General features: G+C 35.9%; 1 protein-coding gene across 1 annotated transcript in view; it reads left to right on the top strand.

The window, feature by feature from the left end:
• The window catches only part of crhr1 (corticotropin releasing hormone receptor 1), a 120,330-nt gene extending 95,423 nt beyond the window's left edge, over nt 1–24,907 (top strand). Inside the window, exons 7-14 of the mRNA XM_052543725.1 lie at nt 6,155–6,275; nt 9,522–9,675; nt 10,319–10,379; nt 13,639–13,711; nt 13,898–13,983; nt 15,130–15,265; nt 16,667–16,708; nt 22,345–24,907. Of these exons, the coding sequence (XP_052399685.1) occupies nt 6,155–6,275; nt 9,522–9,675; nt 10,319–10,379; nt 13,639–13,711; nt 13,898–13,983; nt 15,130–15,265; nt 16,667–16,708; nt 22,345–22,485 (814 nt within the window). The 3' untranslated portion in view covers nt 22,486–24,907. The remainder of the gene's footprint in view (nt 1–6,154; nt 6,276–9,521; nt 9,676–10,318; nt 10,380–13,638; nt 13,712–13,897; nt 13,984–15,129; nt 15,266–16,666; nt 16,709–22,344) is intronic.
• The last annotated feature ends 898 nt before the right edge of the window (nt 24,908–25,805 follow it).

The following is a 25,805-nucleotide window of genomic DNA, read 5'->3' as shown; positions in this document are numbered from 1 at the left end:
TCTTTTTTGAAACTTTCTCGATAGCTCACTTGGTATAGCATTGCACTTGCATTCTTGTATGAGTCTTGTGAAACACAAGTCAAATTAAAAGAACCGCGCCACGTGTAGGACAACTCGAGGTATCACACACCGGACGCGCACATTCTGTACGCTGGAGCTCAATATCGAATCACATTGTGAGCAGCAAGATGATGAGTTTTAATTAATTTATTATTATTATTTTAAATATATTATTCAAGTTTTGAACGTTAAATTGATGAAGAATCTGTGTTATAATTTAGTCTAGATTATCACTAGCATTCTAGATTGCCATTCATCAATCGTTTTGTATTATTATTATCAATTTCAACATTTCTAATGCTGTAGCTACTAATACTGATTTGTTTGATCAATAAAAACAAAGAAGCTGAAAAAAAATTATATAGGTGTCTCAGTGGGACATTGTGACTAGAGACTGTGGCACTGGACTTAGAGCACAACACACTAGGCAGGCATAGACTTTTCATACAACGACACAATGTTTTGCGCAATGTAACACCAGTTAACACCAGGTATGTGTGTGTGTGTGTAATTGATTGTGTATTGTTTAAGTGTTGATCCTGTTCTCACCATTTTTGTTTAGGTTAACACTTTGTGAGTCAATAATTTTATTATGTTAATTTGTGTATTGTTAAGAATACAAACAAGACCGTTTGGCATGTTAAATGTTAATTGTTTTTAATCATCCACTTACATAAAGTAAACAGTCATACTTTCGTACTGGAACATTTTCTCATAAAAAAACAGAAGAAACCCGGGCACCACATTGCCACCATTTTTAAATACCTGTTTCCCGCCAATAGAAGGCACACTTAATTGGTCTCATGCCGGAGGGGGAGATTGGTGTTTGTTTGATGCTTTGGTAAACCATAATAATGAATTTAGTTTGTGTTGTTTGAAATGGATCTATATTTCTGCATATTTTTTAGTTCTAATAGTTATGCCTTTGTTACAATTAAGTCGCTATTTAATTGTTTAGTCTTTCTTGAACTTATTTGTTACCATCAATTATTTAATGGTTTAGTCCTAGTGGGAGGGGCTTATTGTTTTAAAGTGTTTCTCTCAGTCTGGTAAGGGGAACTCGTAGAGTGAGTTGGAGAAGTTGCTTGCTTGATTTTTGGGTCAAATTATTGACATAGCCAAAAGTTTTGTTTGTACATTTAAACTTTGTACAGTCTTTTTTTTTTTTTTTTTTTTTTTACTTTTTGAGTTACACTGTAAATATCATTTGCATTCTTTTGGAAAATCTTTGTTTTTCACATTTTGGAATAAACACCAACTTTTTGACTTCTCTTCATTTTTTTCATTTTTTTCACGCCTCCATGGGCCGGTACATCCAGAGCAGGGGTGCCGCCACTGCTTGAACACCTTGTAGCAGTTGGCACACCACTGTCTCCGTTACAATAGGTATGCTTATTTCTTAATGTTTCTAAGGACTGTCACTGAAAATTTTACGGAAATACCGAAATTTACTTCGAAAATTAGACATTCTTACCTGAAAAACCAATTAAAAAACTCGATCTTCCTCCAAGTTTAGGACTTCCTCCTGTTGTCTTTGAATAATCTATGGTTGGTTGCATATAATTCTTTATAATTTCCCTACGTCCTTGATTAGGTTTTCGTCTTTTGGGGCCTGCTACTCCATTATTTTAATTACCTGAAGAGTGTTGGGACGGTTGTGACCTGGTAAATCCACTAGGTGCTGAGCTTCTCATCCGGTGTGCGACCCCCTTTAGGGTAGGGTCTATGTTTTTTTTTGTTTTTTTTTTCAAATGCGCCACAGACAGGTTTATAAAGAATGAGTCTTGGTTGCCATATATATGTACAATACTTTAATGTTTTTATTGCATTTTATTCAGCATGAAACTTTTTCTTTCTTTCTTTTTGGTGCTTCAGTTTTGAAAAAAGCAGTGTTAATTAAACTATTTTATTGTTTTTCAAAGAAAAACGGCAGCATATATTTCTACACACACACACACACAAACATAGTATGTTGAAACACACGAAAACAATCAGTTCTCTCACATAAAGCAGCTGAAAACTGCAGGGGGTGAAATTAATGAGAGAATAGCAGTAAGAGTCAAATTTGTCAGTTGCCAGTGTGGGAAATCACATCCTACGAGAAACATCTCTAACAATACACCACGTTAACAGGATTTAATTATCAGAAAGTACAGCCACATCTGCATACAGCCACATCTATCACTGCCAGTTTGTTTGTGTGTGTGTGTGTACAGTTTGTGTGTGCAGATTTATGGGTGTACCATCCATAACTAATGAGAAAGTAATGTCAGAGGCAGCTGCTCAGAGTGTTGTGTGAACGAGGTCAGGGAACCGCATAAGCGGCAGATACTCTGCTGCTAAACGCCCAGAGCTTGTGTTTTCACAAGGACGACACTGGCCTCACAGCTGTCCTTTTTCAAGAGAAGTCATCCTCACCCGCTCCCATTGTTTTTTCTGTATTTATCCATCACACTAGAAATTTCAGTCAGTTAACTGAGGAGGGAAATTAATTTCAATACAGACTTGTGGCATAACCCCCTGAAATGCAGTGCTTACAGTAGCTATGACTATTTTTGAAAGGCACGCAAAGATAAAAAAAATTTGCTAGTCATTTACATATTTTAATTGGTGCTTTCAGTTGATAAACTTTTTTTTAACTAATCACATGATATGCTGATTTATTTAAATTAATGACAATTCATAATTGTTATAGTTGTTGGAGTGAAGAAGACACTGGAAATGCAATACTGACTTTCACAAAAGCCAACATAACATAAACGAGAATGGACACAGACTTAGGGAAAACAGAGAATTTGTAGGGGAGCAAACAAAAGGTACTGATGAGAGAATTTAATCAAGCTTAACTGGCTCTTAAAGGGAATGGAAGATGAGACTCTGATTGGTTTATTGCACGTTACGCCCAAAAAACACCCATTACTCATTAAGAGAATAGGGACAACCATTTTTCCATCGTTAAAATACCAAAAGTGGATTTAGACATGCCCTGGGTGCACCTGCGCCGTGCGCTTTACACTTTGCATTTAGACACATCATCTCTTCTTCCTAAGTCTCTGAAACTGCCGATTACCATTCAGAAGATGGCGTGCCTCATCATTTTCACAATCAATCCATCTATCTTGCAGATGTCAGACGGCTTTCTCCCCACCGTGTTTATCACAGATAGTTTTATAGGCGGGAGTTTATTTATATCCGTTCTCAAACTAAATGTTTCAGTACTTTGATCTTGCTGTACAATCTGACAAACAGTTAAAATAATTAACTGAGGTGGAGCTTCCAGCTGAGAAATGTGGTTTGGCTCGAGTAAAGGATCTGGTTTGGGTAAAGAGTGTGTGAGAGAGACTTGTTATATTTGTAATTATTTTAATAATGAATCATGAATCACAAGATGTAACAGGCCATAACAATTTTTCAATTAGTCAGTTTCAACTCTGTTGCGCCCAAACTCTGTTAACAAGGTAGAGAAATAGTGTTGACAGTACGTAACAGAAGTGGCAGTTATAAACCGAGAAACACACACATGCATACATGACTGGCAGTTCTGTTACATACTGTCAGCACTGTTTCTCTAACTTGGTAACAGAGTTTTACAGTAACAGAACTGACACTGACTACAGTAATTGAGACAACAAGAGATTCTTGCAGCTCTATTTAAATCCATTCTGCAGATTCCCCCTAATATCACCATTGAAAAAGGCAAGAAAAACAGATTATATCCAGGCCATCTGTAATTCAAGCATATTACTGCAAACGAAAGCATAATTAAAAACTAATTTTTCTTCTTTTGCCTTTTTGTAAGGAATTTTAAAAAAAAGGTTTCGCCTTCTAATGCTGGTGTTGTTTTCTTTTTAAGTTTGATCTGCTAATGAGATGCACAGGCAGAGATACGAAAGCTTTGGTGCTAAGCAATGTCATAATTCCGTTTTCTTGCATCCTTTGCAATAAATGAATTTCCCCGAACTAGCAGTTTCCTGCTCAGATGACATAAATGCATGACTGAGGCAGCTGCTAACTCTGTGTTTATAGGATTTGTGTGTTTGCCTGTGCAAGTGCTCATGGATCGGAGGTGAATGTGAAATGCATTATTTTGACATTTACCAAAAAAAAAAAAAAAAAAACATTCCAGATTGTTCGATTTTTTGTTTTTAGAAATCTAAATATATCACAGCATATAGTCATAAAGCTCCCTTAACAGGTAAACGTTTTCAGGGAGGTAGATGAGAAATAAATCCTCATGTTTCAGGGTACATTTCATCTACCATAACACATCTTAAACATGCATGGAGACCATCAGAGCATTGTGTTTATGATCTATAAATGTGTCTCATTGGATCATTATGGAGATGACTGCATCAACCTGTCTATCCTCTCCAGTGAGACTGAAGTGCATTCTTAAAAATAGAGTTATTTAATGATGTTTTCTTCTCGTTTTTGGCTGCTACATGATTCTTAGAAGATTAATTATGTTATTGACATTTGCTGTTGGTTTTTGACCCTGTTAATGTTTGCTTGTGACACTGAGAAACTCCTCTAAGAGTTTACTTATAATCATCTTCTGTGAGTTAATCTTTTATTCTTCTGATTTGGGAAGTTCGGATGATTACTTTGATTTGGGGGTCACTTTGGTCAGTTGTAAATACCAGCTCCAGCCTCCAGCCTGAGATTGAGACCAAAGGCAAGTTGACCTTTGAGTCACACTACTGTTAATTATGCCCTAAGTTAAGAGTTTGAGAGAGAAAAGCCGAAAAAGAGGGTAATTTACAACACACTGTGAAAGAATAAAAATGGAAGAGGATCACTGACTGTCAAGTTCAGAGTCTAGATGTGATTTTGATTTATTTATTTCTGAACATTTTTTGAACCCTGTTCTTCTTTCATGCTAATCAAGAACAGCGCATCTTACCCTAATCTATTAAAAAGTGCTTGTTCTTTTTCCTTGCTTTATTGTTTTATCTTGCCAGTGGTGCAACGTTGAGCCTGCACTGGCATTGAAGTCTCCTTATAAAAAATAGCAGCATGACGCCCCTGATAGATGTCACATATAAACAGTCCTGAGGCCAAATAAAGGTCATACAATAACAAATTCTCACTCACTTGCAAGGCAGCAGTAGAACAAAACAAGCCAGTTATAAAATGTTTAAGCAAATGTTTTGGTAAAATTAGAAGCTTGTAGAGAAATGCATCTTGATGTAGTTCTTACAGTATGTAGCAGAACACATAAGAATATACAACATAAGGACAGTTAATAATTTGCACTAAATATTCTTCAGCCATTTTTATTTATGCTAATGTACAGCTGTGATTTCTATTAAGGCAAAGCCTGGGCAGTCAGTCTGAAAGCCAAGTGCAACCCTCAACTTCTTGACCTGCTTCAAATTGACACCCGTCTGACTGCCAGTTTAGCGTGGTGCTTATTAAAGCAGCTTATTCTGTGTCCTAAAGCCTTTCAGAACCAGGAACCTGTTGTAAAATGGTGAAATGTTGGAATGTAGCTTTTCAAAGTGGTTCTTGAAGGGATAGTTCACCCAAAAAAGACAGTTCATATCACCTTACCTGTATTCTTTATCTGTGGAACATAAAAAAAAGCAGTTTTTTTTTTTTGTTTTTTGTTTTTTTATCTTATTTTGTGCTCCACAGAAGAAAATCATACAGGTTTGGAATGACATGAGGGTGAATAAATGAGAATGAGAATTTTCACTTTTAAGTGAACTGTCCCTTGAAGTTTTTATTTTATTTATTTTTTTATTATAATTAATAATAGGCATATAATCAAACTAATTTGACCACATTTTTAATCAGTTTACACCCTGTGTATATCATATGAGTTGTGAATATGAAATGTTCATTACTTGAAGATGCAACCCCTTCACACAGTCGGTGTGCTATTTAAAGATAAACATAACGTGCTCTGATGGGACCGCATGCTAAGAAAACTCAACAGCACAATGGATCAACCAATAAAACAACATGAAGTCATCCTGTTAAAAAGACAACAACAAGCCTTGATAGGAAGAGTGTATTTTATCTAACATCTTCACTTTTTCTTCCCTTCCATCTTTCGTTTCCTTCATCTTCCCTTCCTGTCCATTCTCAGGAGTATTCGGTGTCTGAGAAATATCATCCACTGGAACCTGATTACAGCATTTATCCTGCGAAATGCCACCTGGTTCGTGGTGCAACTCACCATGAACCCAGAGGTGCATGAGAGTAATGTGGTGAGTAATCACATATGCACACAAATATTCTCTTCTTACTCATATTAATTTTCTTTCAAAATACACAAACAGTTGTCACATAATCCGTTGTTATTTCTCACAATATGTGCACACCCTCTCTTTTGTTCCAACAATTGTTCATTTAAACTATTTTGTGCTTTTCGCCCCACTGTTATTTTCTCTCTTTTTTTTGCCACACAATGCAGACAAACAAAAAGTTTATTAAAGGAATAGTTCATTCAAAAATGAAAATTTACTCAACCAAGTTGAATTTGGCTCTTTATCAGAAATGATTTGGAAAAATGTAGCATTACATCACATGCTCACCAACAGTGAATGGGTGCTGTCAGAATGAGAGTCCAAACGGCTGATAAAAACATCACAATAATCCACCCATCCACTCCAGTCCATCAGTCAACATACTGTGAAGTGAAAGAGGCATGTTTTTTAAAAAACAAACCTATTATTAATTGTTTTACTTCAAAATGTTTCATTAATCCATAATAATCATTTCTCCAGTGAAACAAGTCATCTTGTCTGAAACAGGAGAGATATGTGCACAGATACAAAAAAACAGGTTCACAAAAACAATGCATTTAGGTGGATTTTGATGTAGGGGGAATACAGGGGATTGACTTATTTACTGGAGGTAGTGTTATGGATTAAAGTGAAAACACCTTTATTTTGGATCTGTATCTTACAAACATGCAGCTTTTCACTTCACAGTATATGAATTGATGGACTGGAGTGGTGTGGGTTACTTTCGGAAAATAATCATTATGAAGGTGAGTATTTTTTTTAAGCAAATTTTCATTTTTGGGAGAACAGTCTGTTTAATTGCATTCAAAAACTGTCCCTGACTTCTGTGTCTCTGTTTCTGCACTCGAACAGAGATGACAATCGAACTAGTTTCAGAGTCTATGGTGTTGTTGGCACTACATGTGCGTTGGTGGGTGTTTTGGGAGGGAATGTTACCAGCTCGGCCCCTGAGTCACCATCCATATGCTTCCCCAAGAATTAATTACCCTCCACATTTCTGTACTTGCTTAATCAACTGAGCCAAGCAATTAATTTATCTACCTCCACGTCAATATCAGTCCCAAGGGGCTTTTCCATCTACATCCAAATTCAGCCTCATACTTTACGATGTACATGGCTTTTCAGAAAGTATTAGAGTTTGATTGCGCAGTGTTTGTCCTTGATACGTATCTTGTATTTGTCAAAGCATAATTTGTACCTGTTCATCTGTATATTATGCAAGGGCTGACTTAATTGGCTCTTCATGCTAAGATTTGGAACGGCAGCACATTAGTTCTACCTCTAAACTCCCCAAGAGAGAAACCTAAAAAAGGATGCGAAAAGTTGCAAGGGGTTTTAAGGCAGAAGTGGTTATTAAGGATTCCTCCAGGTCTTTGTGCAGACAGCAGTGGCATAATTTTCCTAGTTTCCATACAAAGAAAACTTCTTTAAGATGTTTAAAAGTGATAAGAAATGATTTGTGGACAAATGCCTTCTGTCGACGTGACTAGATGAAATAAAATGAGCATTCTTGGACAGAATGGAAAGCTGGAGGCTGTTTAAATATGAAAGAAATTGTGTAAAAATGCGATGTCATGGATGCATTTGTTTTGAATCCTTTCAATTATAGTTCATGGTTTATACAAAGAGCATCTTGACTCAATCCGCTTTAATTAACAAGGCTGAGCTTTGCATTATGTCTTTTTTATTCTGTACCACAGGATGCATCTGTTTAGAAATGGCTTACATGTCAGAGCAAACAGCTCATCCCTGAGTTTTTATGAATGACACATTTAATGTGAAAAGTGTCACTTTGTGGAGAATTTACACAGTGACTGCTGATGAAAGACATTGTTCAGTAAGTAACTGTAAAATTAGCAATAAAGATCCTACAGAAGCTTCTAATCTCTGCATGGTCTTAAATTCCTGTCACACCAGGGGGGCTATTATAGAAGTCGATTGTAAAATACTTCAGAAGTACAACTGAGAGCCAGAGGATTTTTATGACTGAAGTAGCTTTTCATTTCACCCCGCTATTTCACATGTTGAAACAAAATCATTAGCACAGAATACATGTAATGGGCTATGGACTATTAGCTCACTGATTAATGCTGGGAAAAAAATGAACCTTCAGTAGTTTCTCAAGCTCGTACAGTATGGCATACAGAGATAAGAGTTAGCCTGAGATTTCGCTTTCTCTAATGCATTTTAAGAGAACTCAGAGGCTTGAAAGCTTATAATATTTCTGTGACACTTGAATTCCCACTTTAGTAATAACTCACCGCTGTAATCTTCAATATTGTGCCAAAAGTAACAGATTTTTTATCTTCTCGTGAGACAACAACTTGACAGGGCCCAGTGATGAAATATGGCCAAAAACAAAGGAGCGAAAGGAGTAAAATCAGATGTTGCAAAATTGAAATGTTTGGTAACACTTTATTTTAAGGAACAATTCTTACTATTAATAGTTGCTTATTAGCATGCCTAGCATATTAGCTGTTTATTAGTGTTAATAAAGCACATATTAATGCCTTATTCTGCATGACCATATTTGTGATCCCCTAATCCTACCCCAATGCATAAATTTAACTACCTTATTAACAATTAATAAACAGCATATTAGCTAATGTGCTAACGTGTTTCCTAATCGAACGTGTTACAAATGTTGCATTCAGTTCAGTGTTTGCACTGTTTTCTTAACTTCAAAAAATCAAAAATTATAAAATAGCCTATTAAATTGACTAAATCTGATCAAACTACTTTTGATCTGCCAAAAGATTAAAGATTTCATTTTCAGAAATGGGGCTTTCATTTTGACACTGACCCTCTGCATTATGTCCTAAGAGGTATTGTGCTTCTGATATTCCAGTCATGAGAAGCCATAACCCACTGGCTTTCATCTTATTTTAATCTAAATCTGTTCCATCCCAATGCCTTGTTTCAGACCCGCTGTCCCAATCTACCCATCTGTAATGTCCCTTCCCTTGGAGTAAAATGGTTTTATTCCCTGCTTGGTGTTTGAACTCGGCTTCAATCAGAAAGAGTTGCCCCTCCACACACACACACACAAACACACACACAAGCTTTTTTTTTTTTCATAAAGTTATTAAAATAAATGAGTTTTAAAGAATGCTAACAAGAAGTAGCATGTTGATCTCCTCAAGCGCAGCTCCTTTAGAACAGTTTCTAAACACCTAACTGGATTTCTCTTTCTGTCATTGCTCTCAGATCTGGTGCAGGCTGGTCACAGCAGCATATAATTATTTCCATGTGACCAACTTCTTCTGGATGTTTGGTGAGGGCTGCTATCTGCACACAGCCATAGTACTGACATACTCCACCGACAAACTGAGGAAATGGATGTTTATCTGTATAGGCTGGTGTAAGTATCCCATGATGCACTACAATGGACATTATCCAGTTTTTGGAGCATGCATATTGAAATAACAGACTTATGGCATGTGCAGTCATATGTACTTAGAGATGAACTTGTCACATTTATTGCTGATATAGGATCATTCCACAGCGAGTGCTTGTTGTCCCACGTACCTGTTTTAAAAGTCTGAGAATAGCTTATGATAGCTCAAAATATATTTTATTATTTTTATAAACACATAATGCAGTAAGTTTATTACTGTATTTTAGTGTATTTTTAAAATAATTATTATATTAACATATAAAAAATGTTTTATTTAGCTTGAGATTGGAAATTTGAAATTATTTTTTAAACACTTTAAACACATTATATGCCTGATATAATTAAAAATAATAATAATAAGCAGTACACAATCCATTTTCTGTATGTCATATAGGACATTTAAGAACTGATTTATGACATCAGTGAAAGAGGAAAGTAATTTTGATTAAAAAATAAGCAGATAAACGTATTTGGACATGAACTGAAAAAGCAAATTATGTCATTTCGGATTTCATGTTGCCTTTAATGTAAAGAAAGAGATTAAATTAAGTCAATTAATAACTTGAAGTAAGAATGGGTGGAAATTTGCTCTGCTTTTTATCTGCAGGTATTCCATTCCCCATTATAGTCGCATGGGCCATTGGCAAGCTGTACTATGACAATGAAAAGTAAGTTTCTCCCATGCTGGGGCTTTCTTACATTTTTCTTTCTTTTTTTAATCTATGTATAATTCCTGCATTTTACTCTAAACACACACAAACTGTCTCACCTCATTTACAATATAAGCAATTAAAGGTTAGATTAACCCCAATTAGCTCTGTCATCTATCCTCACTCTGGTCATTAAACAATCGATTCTCGATAAAGCCAGAGAATTCATTCTGCACTCTTAGGCTAATTAACACCTGCTACTCACAGAATTGATTAGTGACACAGATGTAAACATCCTACAGTTCGATAGTCAAGACATGATATATACAGTACAAGATCCCCTGTATAAAAAGACTCTATGTGATAAAAAACAAACAAACATACACACTCTTATATTAGACACTTTCAAAGGATGGATTAGGGCAGATATTCTCCTCATTAGCTTCTTTAGTCTCAAAATTTCTATTAAAGAGTGGGATATATAATATGAATTGTCAAGGCTTGATATTTGTGCTTAAGCACATAAAATGCTGTATGTGCAACTAATGCGAAGTATAGCATTAATAACATAATATTTAATAATCTATTTTTAATACCCTAATTGATTTATTTTTATTTTTTTACAGTTATAGTGACATTACATAATGACAAATTAGAGAGTAATATATATATATAAAAGTAATTCCAGGTAATTTACCATAGAATTATTATGATTTTTAACATTTATAAATGTTATAGCACTGATTGTATGACTCGCCTGTTGCATGTGCCACCAAATGTTTATCTTAATCAAAAAAATACCATTACTCCTTTAATATGTTTAATACATATCTACATTAATAATATAATTCAATATGAATATCCCACATTTCTGCCGCAATACCATGGTGCCGTTAGTGTTACTACTATGTTAATGTCTAAATGATGGCAATTTGTAGATTGAAAAGCCTTCTGACTGTCTCATTGCACACAGTGTTCCTCCTGTTTGTCAACATTGTTTCATCTTGTTTTAAACTAGTTTAAATCACGGCAGAGGCTATTTGCACTAAGTGTAAATAGCGATAGAGGCTATTTACACTTAGTGTACATAGTAATTAGATGCTACACTAAGTGAAAATAGCATATTTTCTTAGCGATAGAGGTTATTTACACTAAGTGCAAATAGCAATAGATGCTATTTAAACTAAGTGTAAATAGTAATTAGATGCTTTTTACATGAAGTAAAAATAGCATATTTTCTTAGCAATGGATGCTATTTACACTAAGTGCAAATAGCTATAGATTCTATTTACACAATGTTAATATAACAGGATTTTCTGCTATTTATATTAATTATTAAGTGGCAATTATCTGCAGCTCAGTATTGTAGTACGTTATAAAACAGTATCCAATAATAACTTATTGAGTGTAAATTTTTATTTTGATTCAAATTAGTAAATGGATGCCACCTAATTGGGACAATGAAGCCCTCCCTACACCTATCCTCTTCCTATCCAATACTTTATTTTCATCTTTTATGATTATTTGCTTCATTCACATTGAAAATATAAGCTTTATTGATGTGATTAGAAAATTGAAACGGGAGAACAAAGTTCGCCAAAAGGCAGATTCGAACCCGGGTTGATCGTGTCAAAATGACTACAACACAGTTTACCAACTACACCACTGGAGTCGACAGCTGATTACTAGCCACAAATGACCAAATCACACATTGGTGGGCGGAGTTAGTGTAAATAGCCTTTGCCAACATGGGGGAGTATTTGCACTTAATGTTAAACATTGAGTCACAGTGATTCCCAAACACAGGCCAAACTGGTCCACTGAGTTTTATTCTGATCGACCTCCTTTAACCTTATCTGACAGGTGCTCAAATTTCATTGGCCAATGGCGGACATGTTTTTTTTGAAATACGCAAATAATTTTTTATACATTTATACACTTAAACACTTGTGGCACTTTGGAAAAATAAACTGCATTCCAATATTCATGTTGATTTGGACAAAGGGTTGCGTAGTTATAAAGTTTTCCATGGTTTTTTTTACACTCCTATAGTGCCACCAAGTGGCCAAGCCCTGTTTTTTTTTTTTTTTTTCATGTGACAGATTGACCCCTTACATAAGTATTCTGAGTTTGGCGAAGATATGTAATTCTGTTCAAAAGTTATAGCCGTTTTAGTAAAAGTGACCCTGCCCCTTTGGAACGTTTTGGCATCCCTTTGCGATGGTGAGTTGAAAGTTAAAGTTTTTTATATAATTATTGATATTCACTCTCCTGAGAATCTTTGTGCACTGCTTTGGTTCCGATCAAGTGAAAAACCTAGGACTAGTTCGCAAAAGTACATTTTTCAAAAATTCCAAAATTCATGAGAAGTTTTGTATGTGTGCTCTTAAGCCTCCTTCTAACAGTTTAGGAGTTATGAGGGATTTCATACTTTTGATTTCTGTAGCATCCCCATCAGGCCAATTGGGACGAGTCTTTGTGACATTGTAGTTTTATGTGTTCAACAGAAGAAAGAAACTCATACAGATGTGTGAGTGAGTAAAGGATGACAGAATTTTAATTTTTGGGTGAACTGCTCTATCACCTTAATAGAGACTAGACAAATTAGCCTAGCCCTTACCAATTGACAGTTGACAGGATGGACAGGTTCCATGGAACATTAAAGAAATATATAGAGATTGAAGAATATATCACCAAGGCCATGTTATACTGTATATGTGATAAATTATTTAAGTACTGTTAGACAGTGCTGGAAAAGTATTTTTAAAACATTCACATTTAAAAACATGAGACATGTTTTACCTGGATGAACCTGTGCATGTCTTTTGTTGAGCTCCACAAATGACAGCATTTTGCCATTCAGACATATCCCCAAGTGTCGCGTTTCTCTATTCCTGTAAAACTGAAACACTCTTGATTGTGGAGTGTACCCAACTGAAACTGTAAGTTTAACAAATCTGGTGCATATTCTTCCCAAGGGACACACTTGCCTTCTCGTCCTTGCTTTGTTTCTTTTTTATATATAGAAAAGCTTCTTTTTGGATATTTTTTTCCAGGGGATTTTCATTAATCATTTTATTAGGCTTGCTTGTTTAATCATTGTGCTAGAATAATAAATAATTATTTCAAAATCCCTTTTTATTGTTACACGGATAAACAATCAAGTATCTGAAGAAAAGGGGTCAAAATAATATATATTGTATAACCATTTTCTGGGCTTTATGATGTGCATTTATAATTATTTTCTGTGCTTCGTGATCTTATTTTGTCTGTGCAGGTGCTGGTTTGGGAAGCGAGCCGGCATTTACACTGATTATATTTATCAGGGTCCCATGATCCTGGTTCTACTGGTGAGTCAGCTCTTAGCCAATTACACAAATGTTTCAGGAACTTTTTTTATTTTTTAATATTATTTGGTGCTTCCCCTTTCATGAGTCTTATTATGTTGTCCTTTATTTATGTTTGTAATTTCATATCGATTATTTATGTCTAGGACTCAAGTGTGCTATTTTTTCTCTTTCTCTTTCCATCTTTAGATTAACTTCATTTTTCTCTTCAACATTGTGAGGATCCTGATGACTAAACTGAGGGCCTCCACCACCTCAGAGACCATTCAGTACAGGTGAGGCAGACTGTTCAGCACTGACAGATCCCAGAAGAAGTTTTCTCACTCAGAGGTTGCTCGTTGTTAGCCCAGGAGACATATTAGCAGGAATGTGAATGCTTGCTATTCAGAAAATTGAATAAACCTCTTGCCACTTAATTTTTAATTTCATTTTGGTTCATTTGACTATGATAGCTACCAAATGAGAAGCTCTCAACAACACACACTACCATGCAAAAGTTTGAGATTGGTATAACTTTAAATTGCTTTTTAAACAAGTATTTTATGCTTACCAAGGCTGTATTTATTTAGTTAAAAATACTGTGAAATATTATTACAATACAAAGTTTCTGTTTTCTATTTTAATTTATTTTAAAATGTAATGTATTCATCAAGATAACATTTTCAGCATCATTATTCATGTCTTTAGTGTCACATAGGCCTTCAGAAATCATTGTAATATGCTGATTTGGTGCTCAAGAATCATTTCTAAAAACAAAAACAAAAAATTATGCTGCATAATATTTTTTAGGAAACTGTTATACTTTTTCAGTGTTGGAGGTAACGCATAATTCATGAAATAAACTAAAGTTTGTTTGTTAAATGTGTATGGTTATTCTTATATATTGAATATCTGATTGTATGCCCACTGATCTATATATATAATATATCTATATTATAGATCAGTGCGTATGCCTCATTTTATTTATTTACAAAATTTATAAAATGTAATGTAATTTCCTAAAAAAATAATTTAAAAATTATATATTTATTTAGAGTATGATAAAAAAGCACTTTAATGTAAATGCTGATCACTGTATAAAATAAAGTAGAATTTTTTTTTCACTACCAATGGCATGCGTTTTAGAAGAGAGGGGGAGTGTTCTGCAGTTTTGTTTCTTTAAAGCAGTTTTTACTCAGAAATTTCTAGTTACTGTAATTTACCAAATAATTGCAAATAAATCACACACTGTTACACAATGGATAAGATACTAGTAGATATATACTTGTAGTACTCCAATAAACTTGTTTATTTATTCCAATAAAAAATAAAATAAAAATACAATGTAGTGAATAAATTAGTTGAGCTTGTAATATTGTAATTTCAGAAGATTTCTGTCTTTGGCTTCTTTATTATCATCTCTACATCTCTGACTCTCACAGGAAAGCAGTAAAGGCCACACTGGTTCTTCTGCCACTGCTGGGCATCACATACATGCTGTTCTTCGTCAACCCTGGTGAGGATGAAATCTCACAAATTGTCTTCATCTACTTCAACTCTTTCCTAGAGTCCTTTCAGGTGAGTAAACCAGCCCAGTGTCATGACGGAAATGTGCCTGTGGGATCTTTTTTGCAAGACGTGAAATATGTAGCGCCTTGTAGGTTTCGTGACATATTCAGTGTGAAATGTTCAATAAATGGCACCAAAAGAGTGTAAATTTTTTTCTTTGGAACAGATGAACGGACGTTTCATATGATGTTGGCTTTATATGTGTCACCACCGTTCTGATTTGAAATGTCCGTTGAGTGGCATTATAACTGTAATGCCCAGTGACTTTTTAAAATAATGTGCCATTTGAACTACACCTAAACCTAACCCAGAGTATAAGCAAATGCGAATATGACATAAAAACACAATCGCAAGCATGTCACTCTAGCTTGTTTTCCAATCTCTCATCTTTAAGCTCTTTTATCATGAGTCATGTTTGTCACAGGATTCGTACCCAAGGATTCCACATCCGTAGTTCAGTTCTGTGCCAGCTAAGCTACCGAGGAAACTAGTTACAACAAGTCCAGAAAGTGAAAAATGTGGAGCTGGTTATTGACACAGTCCAAAATTGTGTATGAAAACGATTAAAAGTGCTTGCTGTTATACTGCCTCTATTGTTCATTACTGTTGGAAACTGCAGTGTTATGTATTTTTTGGAACGTATTTTGCATCTTGCAAAAAAGTTTTTGTCAAAGATCAGGCCAGCCAGCACAGTTTTATCCCTGATTAATTGTTTTAAAGCAGATCCGAAACTAATGTTTACAACTCAGAGGTGGAAATCCACTAAGAATAAATTGCACCCACTGATGGAGTTGTTTATTTGGACATGCTGTCTTTTATAAATGTGCTCAGGTTTGTGAACAAGGCACACTGAATAATAAGTCTGATGCACATCTAAAATAATGACAGACACTGAATCTGAATATGGCGCTGTGTATTTCATTGTATTTAGTGCTTGCTTAAACTGGTGTGTGTGTGAAGGGAGATGTTGATGATTGTTTCACTTGTTTACTAAATCATATACAATGAAATCCTTTCCATTTTTTCTATTTGTCATGCACGTCCTATTTCACTTGAAAATACGCTAACACTTTAGAATAGGGAACACATATTCACTATTAACTAAGAGTTTCCCCTCAATGAACTAATTTGCTGTTTATTAAAAGTTATTAAGGTAGTTGTTAAGTTTAGGTATTGGGTCGGTTTAAGGGATCTTTACAGAATAAAGAATTAAAATGTAATTTCTAAGTACTAATAAACAGCTAATATGCATTTTAATAAGCAACTAGTTGACAGTGAGAATTGGACCTTAAAATAAAGAGACAAATGGCTTATGATATAGGTTGACTTTACAGAATTGTTTTAAATGGAATTTGAGTGCTATTTAGAATTGTTTTATTTCTGTTTCTCATTCTCATGTCCTCTTTACAGGGTTTTTTTGTGTCAGTGTTCTACTGCTTTTTGAACAGTGAGGTAAGAAAGCTCTTTTCCTGATGTTCTTCTGCTTCGTTTCCATACTTTTTATCACAAATATGCCCTCTACTTTTGACTTTTAGGAGCACAGCTCTACTAAAGCAATGCAAACAGTCTGAGTAATTTGGGCAATTCAGATTTCTTCAGCCGTGGCTGTCTAGTGAGAACCGGCAAAAAGAATCACACGAGACCCTTCTAAACTCACCGTTAACCCAAAACCACCCTTTTGGCAATCAATAACTATAAAAACTGACCCCGCTCATAAAATATTAAATCCTGCAAAGTCTAAATCTGGCTTGTATTACATGCCCTTTGAAAACTACAGTAAACCTTTGGGAATTTCCAGCCAAAATATCCCTCTTTAGCATCTTGCCCAGATAGAAAATGCAAGCACATCTTACACATCATGTTGAACCCATAAGTTAACACGCTTACAGGTGCTGTAAAAGGATCCAGGATTGGATCCGTCTGGGCTTATTTTAGACAATTAACAGGTTCAAGGCAAGCAGGAAAGTGTAGGGCTTGATCTGAGGTCACCCTCAATCACAGACAGATATCAGAATACACGAGCAAAGCAAAGTGTACAGTATTGCTTAAGTCAAAGCGATATCATTGATCTGTTTCCAGTATATATAGGGTGACCATATCCGCCGTTCATACGGGACACGTCCCAGGCAGGATTTTAATATTGCCTAAACTATTTGCACTGTGCAGGTTGATCGTTGAGTAACATTCATGAGAGCTATAAAGAGCAGAGCAGATGGGTCCTTATGCTTTCGAATCGCTTTCACATGTTTGTTCGTTCGTTTGACTTGAAGCATTGTGGTGTACTTAGTTTTTTTTTTTTTGGATTTGAAGTCAATCAAACGGGCAAACACGTGCGCATATTTGCATCACTTAGATCGTTCCCTCTAGATCTCACCTTCTCACACACAGCCCCACGATTGGTCGATTATGTAAAATACCTGCATGTTATTGGTCAAACTGCCTTGGATGTTTTAGGCGTTATTAAAATCCTGGCTGGGACGTGTCCCGTATGAACGATGCATATGGTCACCCTAAGTATATATGAAAGGGACACCACAATGTTAGGCGCAAGACTTTCAAAAAATACCAGTGTCATTACCATTATGCTACTTCTAAAGGTACATTTGGCTCCAATGTGGCCATTCAAACATGTTCAGAACTAAAAAGCCTGTGGTAATAAAAATTAAAGCTGAAATAACAAATACTTGTCACTGAAAGTCAAAGGACAACAGAGAAATGATCTGGCTTGAAAGTACAATAAAGCACTTTTTTTCAGGCAGATGGATATCCGCTCACTTTTTCTCAATGTGTTGTATCGTAATTCCAAACTTGTTAACCAAAAAAAAAAAAAAAAAGTTCCACATGACTTCTGAAGTTGCTATAAGAAAGAAACAGACAAAAATTTAAGTCTTTATTCACAGAAAATATTTACATTTTATTCACGATTTAAACCTGTTGAGAAACAATATACAGTACATGACAATCAGTAAAGTTTGAGCATAGCTTTAATATTTGACTATAAAACAGCATTTACATAACCAGGCCTACCTCTTTTTAAAGCATGGCTACTCTGTGTCTGTCAAACAAAATGCCATCATGAGTTTGCGCTTTCACTGATGTACCAGATGATTTTGTAATACATTTTTTTTAAATGCAGTTCATCTATGTACAAAAAAAAAACAGAAAGCATTAGTGTTTTGTGCCCAGTTGTTATGTTGGAACACTAAATATAACATTAGAAGATAGAGTCTGAAACAATGTGTGGATTTTTCAAGATCGGTGGCTGGTTTCAGGAACAAAACTCCATTGTGGTTACCTAGTATATTAATGACGTGTATTATAACAAGAACAACATAATGCTAGGAATTTGTCAAAAAGGAGGATTGTATGTCATAGACAGTTCAGTAAGTTTGACAGACAAATGAGTCCAGGAATTTGATCCACTATCTCTTGGCTTTGACTATGGAGCCAAAAGAGCCTCAATAAAGATAAATGCACACACTACATTCACATATGCACACACAGGATTCATACATGCACACACATGATTCATAAATACACACACAGGATACACAAATGTGCACAAAATTTACAAATGCACACACAAAATTTAAAAAGCACAGAAGATTCACAAATGCATACAAAATTCAGAAATGCACACAAAATTCAGAAATACATACAAAATTCAGAAATACACACACAATTCAGAAATGCAAACAACATTTACAAATGCACTCAAGATTCACAAATGCACAGAACAAGATTCAGAAATGTATTTCTGATGCACACACACATATATCTTGATTTACAAACTGCTTGCAGTCTGTGAACTTCACTGCATTTGTGTGTGAATTTTGAGACTCCTCTGACTTGGCTCGACACACAAATGCCTTTTTTTTAAACAGGGAATGATCTGCAACCAATCAGATGTCTCCCTTCTTTTAGCCAATCACAAGAACGCACTCCACGTGGTTGTTTACTTATAAGCCAATCACATGAACGTCTTCACACAGCTGCGATATGCCTGTGGTGCAACATATTATAGCCTACTAATTTATGAAATTGTATGGAAATACAGATGTTTAGATTACAATTCAGGTTTATTTTTTATTATTTTTTACAAAATATACATTTAAAAATGTCTCAATACATATAGCCCAGACTGTGACTGCAGAAAAAAAGTTAACCATGGATTCACAAATTTGCAATAGGCAATTATTTCATTTTATTGAAATATTTTAATGAAAGTAAAACAACATTTTTTTCACCTTTTTTAATATTTTAAATATATCAAAATATTCTTTTGGATGCAATATAGAAGTCACTTTAATTATAATATTCGGTCCCTACATGAAGAGAGAGTCAGTGGTCCGCTGAGGGAGGAAAGTGACTCTCCAGCTGCGCAAAGTGAGTCGCCGGCTGCCTGAGGAAAGGGAATCGTTCGCTCAACTTCGCTGGGTGAGGAAAGTGAATCGTTCGCTGAGGAAAGTGAGTCGCTCGCTGCGTGACTCGTGAGGAAAGTGAGTCGTTCGCTGCGTGACTCGTGAGGAAAGTGAATCGTTCGATGAGGAAAGTGAGTCGTTCGCTGCGAGTGGAAAGTGACTCTCCGGCTGCGGAAAGTGAGTCTCCTGCTGCGCAAAGTGGGTGTCCGGCTGCGCAAAGTGAGTCGCCGGCTGCGTGAGGTAAGTGAGTCGTTCGCTAAGGAAAGCGAGTCGTTCGCTGCGTGAGGAAAGTGAATCGTTCGCTGAGGAATGTGAGTCGTTCGCTGATTGAGGAAAGTGAGTCGTTCACTGATTGGCTTATAAGTGAACAATCCCCCACGTGGGGTGCATTCTTGTGATTGGCTCAAACAAGGGAGATATCTGATTGGTTGCAGATCATTCCCTGTTTAAAAAAAGGCATTTGTGTGTCGAGCCAAGTGAGAGGAGTCTCAAAATTCACACACAAATGCAGTGAAGTTCACAGACCGCAAGCAGTTTGTAAATCAAGATATATGTGTGTGTGCATCAGAAATACATTTCTGAATCTTGTCCTGTGCATTTGTGAATCTTGAGTGCATTTGTAAATTTTGTTTGCATTTCTGAATTGTGTGTGCATTTCTGAATTTTGTATGCATTTGTGAATCTTCTGTGCTTTTTAAATTCTGTGTGTGCATTTGTGAATTTTGTGCGCATTTGTGTATCCTGTGTGTGTATTTATGAATTATGTGTGTGCATGTATGAATCCTGTGTGTGCATATGTGAATGTAGTGTGTGTATTTATCTTTATCGATACTCTTTTGGCTCCATATTTGACAAGCAAATGCTAATTTAGAAGGAATGGTTCAAAAGAAATATAGATATTGTGATGTTAATATGTGTATTTTTTATGATTGAATATATTGATTGTATGCAGCTATGAAATATTCTCAGTCTATACTGCCTCAGTTACAATTCTGTACTTAGGAAACCACAGTTAGACTTTCGTGCTTGTGTGAGCTGAAAGAAAAAAGTGAATACTCTGAATGCTGCATTTCAAACATTGCTTTAAGTGTCAGCAGTCACTGACCCAAGGGGTTTTACACTTTAAGAGAAATAAAGAAAAAGAGAGATACAAGATACTTAGAGCAAAGTCAGAAGTTTCTTCTCTAGATTGATTTTTGTTTGCTTGGCATGAGTTTGACCTCCAGGATTTATCTTCTAAACCCCCCACTTGACACCAACCTCCAAGGTTAATTACATACAGCACCACAGCTTTGCTGTTCACTTCTGATGTAATGTGGAGACTAACCTTTGACCCTCATGGGCAAAGACAACTGATCATACAGTGTCAGGGCAGCCATCAACTATTTCCTCCCTATTCAAACAGTGGCTACTCAAGCTATTTTGAATGAAACCTATTTGATAATTAAGAGATATAATTATTGTAGGTAAACACAATAAAATAATGTATATCTATGTGAAGGTGTTTATGTATACTGTATTATCTATACAGATCTGTTCGATATCGCATCTTTCAGCTCTAGAGCTTCAATCACAGTGATTTGAATTTGAAGTGATGTGTTATTTTTTTCTGCTTCAGCGACTTGTGAAGTGTTTACTGGTTTAAATTTCAGCAAAGTAAGCATTGCTGACACAAGCTTTGGTGATTCTGAATCAAAGCTTAATCTGGCGAGAGAGCAACAGGCGTGGAAGCCGTACAGTGCCCATAGTGCATTGGAGCGCAGACTAATATTTGTTCCCTGACCGCTTCAAAGACAAGCCCCCTACAAAGTTTACTGAATGAGGTGGAGACAGAAAGGAGGTTTAGATGTTTACTCGGACACCCATCTCATTGATTTGCAGACAGCGAGGCCTTTTACAGTCTTTCTGAGAGCCGACACGCTGATTCAGTGAAACGGCCCCCCTCCGAATTGCTGTCTAATGCGGTCCAGGTTTTTCTCATATGAGCACAGGCTTCTGGTTTATTTCCCCTGTAACAATTTCAACCTTTGCTGACAGCATAGCTTAAGGAAATGCCATAGGTTTGGTTGCTAAGGAGAGAACTCCCTGGTTGCCATGATAGACTGCTGATTATGCAAATGATGTAGCTTTTCATTGGTGGCATATATTACACTGATGCAATTTAAATGCTAATGATTTGATGTGCAGATGTTTTTGATGTGCAGAGCTTTACTGCTGACCTTTGACCACTGCTCTAAATCCAGATCTGATTCATTAGCAAAGCAACTAAACTGCTCTCAGATCAGTGTAAAATATATACAAGCTAAAAAATGCAATCTTCATATATGTAGATATAGTCCCTCGCTCTTCAGATGGCATATGTAGTGTAAAAAAAAACATTGAAAATCTGGCATTGTATATTTAAATATATATATTTTTATGTACCTTTATTTTTCACCTTTCACTCGAAATGTGAATGATTTATTATTAGTAGTATTATTATTATTTTTATTGAAGCATTTTCCTCAGTGGTCCTTTGTTTTGAAAATGCTAATATATCACCACCCTCTCTCTTAATCACCGTCATAGTCCATATTTTCCTCTCTCTCTCTGTCCGCTGTCAATTACAGCTACTGTTAGTGTCTATTACTATCTTGTAGTGAAGCTAGTCTCTTTCTATGTCCGTAGGTACGTTCAGCTGTTCGTAAGCGGTGGCATCGCTGGCAGGATAAGCACTCCATTCGGGCGCGGGTGGCACGGGCCATGTCTATTCCCACCTCTCCAACACGGGTCAGTTTCCACAGCATCAAGCAGTCGTCGGCCATCTGACCATAACTGAAGCAAAGCATCCGTCCCCGTTTCTTCTGCTCCTGCTCTTTTGTCCTCAGCTAACCATCCATATCCTCTACAAGACCCAGGGATAACAGCTATGGGCCAAACAGGGTATGATCCTCAGCTGAAACACAGATGAAAGGTGGAAATGTACACAGATTATGAGGTCCACCTGCCAAACGCAGAGGAAAAAACTGTGTCAGAAAGAGATTAGAACATTGGTGTTCTCAGACTGCGACTGTGGGAGGAACCTGACACACACAAAAAGAGTGTATTTATTCAATAGACAATAGAGTTAAATGTTGCATCCTCTCCTCCTGATCTTGAGTCTTCTCTGATTGGAGAGCTCATTTTATTCCTAACTTGTTTCCAGAACTACTGGAGTTGGATTAAATGGAATATACACTACATGTCCAAAAGTATTGTGATTGTGAGCCACACACGCATCCGAATGGGATCAAATCCATATTCCAACATCAACTGGAAACTTTCACAAAAAAGTGAAAGCTGTTAGGTAGAATAAGCTTCTTATTAATGGCAATAGTTTTGAAATTAATTGATTAGAAATCACATATGGGTTCAGTGTTCATGTGTCCTGAATCTTTTGGCCATAAAATGCAGTACTTTTATGAGTTTAAAACAAAATTATATAAGCGGAGGGGAAAGAAAGAACAGCAGTTTTCCAATCAGAAAACAAACAATATCTTTGACAGATCTCAATATGAACTTTCATTATTGTTATTGAATCTTTTAACTGGATTCATAGGAGGCAAATGTATGGTGTTTTCTCCGAGATGTTCAGGTTGTGACCCTTATACTTTTTCTTACTCTTCACTCGCTGCTCTCCATTGCCCACTTCATTACAGCTAGTTATAGTTCCCTCTGATTGTCATAATTCCTGTGAGCAAATTCATTCGACTTAGACACTTTTTGCTTTGATATGATGAGTGCATCTATTCCTCTGTACATCATGCAGTGTGAGAGTGAAAACTGTAAACAGTTTTTAGAAAGATGAAAGGTATGTGTTAATACTCTCTAAGCCTGTTTGCATCCTGGGACACAAGGATATATCTAAACCCCGGGGGAAAAGAGGAAGGAAGCTCACAGGAAAGGAAACAACATCATGAAAGGCTAAGGTAGAAGACTAAACACATGACACAATCTTTTAAATAAGGGGTTTATTACAGAACAAAGAAAGGATTTTGATTTTATCCTGAGCCTCGACTAAGCGTGCGATTGAATGTATTTCAATTAACCACTCCAGCTCTCCTTTCCATGCAAAGCTTGATATCAATTCCCACTTTTACGAGATGATCATTGTACGAAATACTTGCGAATTTGGATTCTGGAGACTTTGCCAAAAAGACTCATTCTAACCACATGCGACTGGATGTTGTGGGTAGTTTTTGTTGCCCAAGAGCCTTATAGTGATAGTTCACCCAAAAATGACAATTCCGTCATCGTTTACTCATGTTGATGCAAAATAGTATAACTTTATTACTTCCAATAATAAAGTTATTGAACAATAAATAAGTTGGAGGGGAAGAAAGGAGAAATTTTAAAGAATCTTAAATATTTGGTCAGCTGATTCACTGAAAAGATTGAACAAAAAAATTATCAGTTCACAAATGTGAATGAATTTGTGCTTCAAGGAACATTGAATTTCCAGTGGGCTCATAACATCATGAGGGTGAGTAAATGATGACAGTTTTCATTTTGGGTGAACTATCCCTTTTCAAAATGTCATGTCATAGCGCATTTTTGTGTTTTCAAGGACCAGCTTGTCAATTCAAATCCCAACAGATTCAGGCAAGAATAATTACCTCAGAAAATCTGCTTCTATATCATTAGAGTCAAGAGAGATCTGAATACCTAACACCGGGTAATTTAACCTCCATCCATGTGTTAAAACCCTTGCTAAGCTGAGCCGCCAATGACCGAGTCCTGTGACCGCTCACTGCTGATTCAGCACAGTAAAGCAGATTTAGCTTCTGTTCTCATACATTCAATCAATCACATCTGATAGGGAGAAAATGGTTGTTTAAAAAAAAAAAACCTGACTCAGGACCTTTGTCTATGCCTCTGTGCTCTTCAGCAGATTCCACATTCAGTCATGTTTGTTGTGTACATGTCCAGTAGCAGCATATATTTAAGTTAAACATAAACTAAAACTCAAGGTTTGTTTTAGTGTCGCTACAAAGTTTAGGACTTAGGCTTTGTACAGTGAAATCTGATCTGTTTGTTCTGAAAATGTAGTAAATATCCGGATGCCAGCAGTTGTTAGTGGAAAGAGGTAGAAATTTGGCCTCTGCTCACATCTGTCATGACATCTTGCCACTGTGCTGAACTCACACAAGATGAATGAGAAAACATTAGTGATGGGCATTTTAGCCATACATGCATATTCTGTGTACAAAACCACCTGTTCCTTACATATTTAAGGCTTTTATATCTCACTTTAAGAGGAAAGGTTGAGCAAGTATATTCTGTCACAGTTGCAAACAATACTGATTACTTTGAAAGATATACAAAAAGATTGTGGCCTGTAAGATGTTTTTAATGGATGCTTTTATTCATCAAGGATGCATTAAATTAATATTTTTGCATTGTTACAAAAATGGTATTTAAAATAAATGCTGTTTATTAAACTTCCTATTCATCAAAGAATCCTAAAAAAGACATCACAGTTTCTACAAAAATATTAAGCAGCACAACTGCTTTGAAAACTGACAATATTAAGAAATGTTTCTTTTAAGTTCACCTCACTACAACAAATTTTTGAGTTAACAGAACTTATTTAAATTAAGTCCAATGAACTTTCGTTATTATTTGAGTGCAATTATCTAATTTCATTTGATTAATTTCACTGTTCGGTTTTACAGTGTAGCTACACAATTTTACTACAATGAGGTTACGTCCACGCAAAGCCAGAGCTTTCCCTATCCAATCTTTTTTTTTCCTCGTCTCAAGAAATATCCGCGTCCACATGAAACCACAAAACAATGTAGTATACATGCCAGACTAGCATGTGGCACTGTAATTCTGCCACAGAAATACACAAAAAAAATGGAGAAGAAGACATGAACTATCCACATAAACCTTGCACGTGGTACACAGACAAACATGGAACAATACATTCATTAATCGTTAATGTCAGCTAATGAAAAGACAATCGTTCAGTGTGTGTGTTTATGTTTTTGTTGCTATTGCGTGATGTAGCAGTTTCAGACTAGGGGCGAGACGTGGGCTGATGACTTCATCTTTTTAGAAAATATACTGATTCGCTGTCCACACAAAAATGCAAAGGCGCCGTCTTA

The sequence above is a fragment of the Carassius gibelio genome, chromosome A3 (genome assembly GCF_023724105.1).
Source record: "Carassius gibelio isolate Cgi1373 ecotype wild population from Czech Republic chromosome A3, carGib1.2-hapl.c, whole genome shotgun sequence".
Classification (NCBI taxonomy): Eukaryota; Metazoa; Chordata; class Actinopteri; order Cypriniformes; family Cyprinidae; genus Carassius; species Carassius gibelio.
Note: the sequence above shows the minus strand (reverse complement) of the source record. Positions and strands in the feature narration are given on the sequence as shown.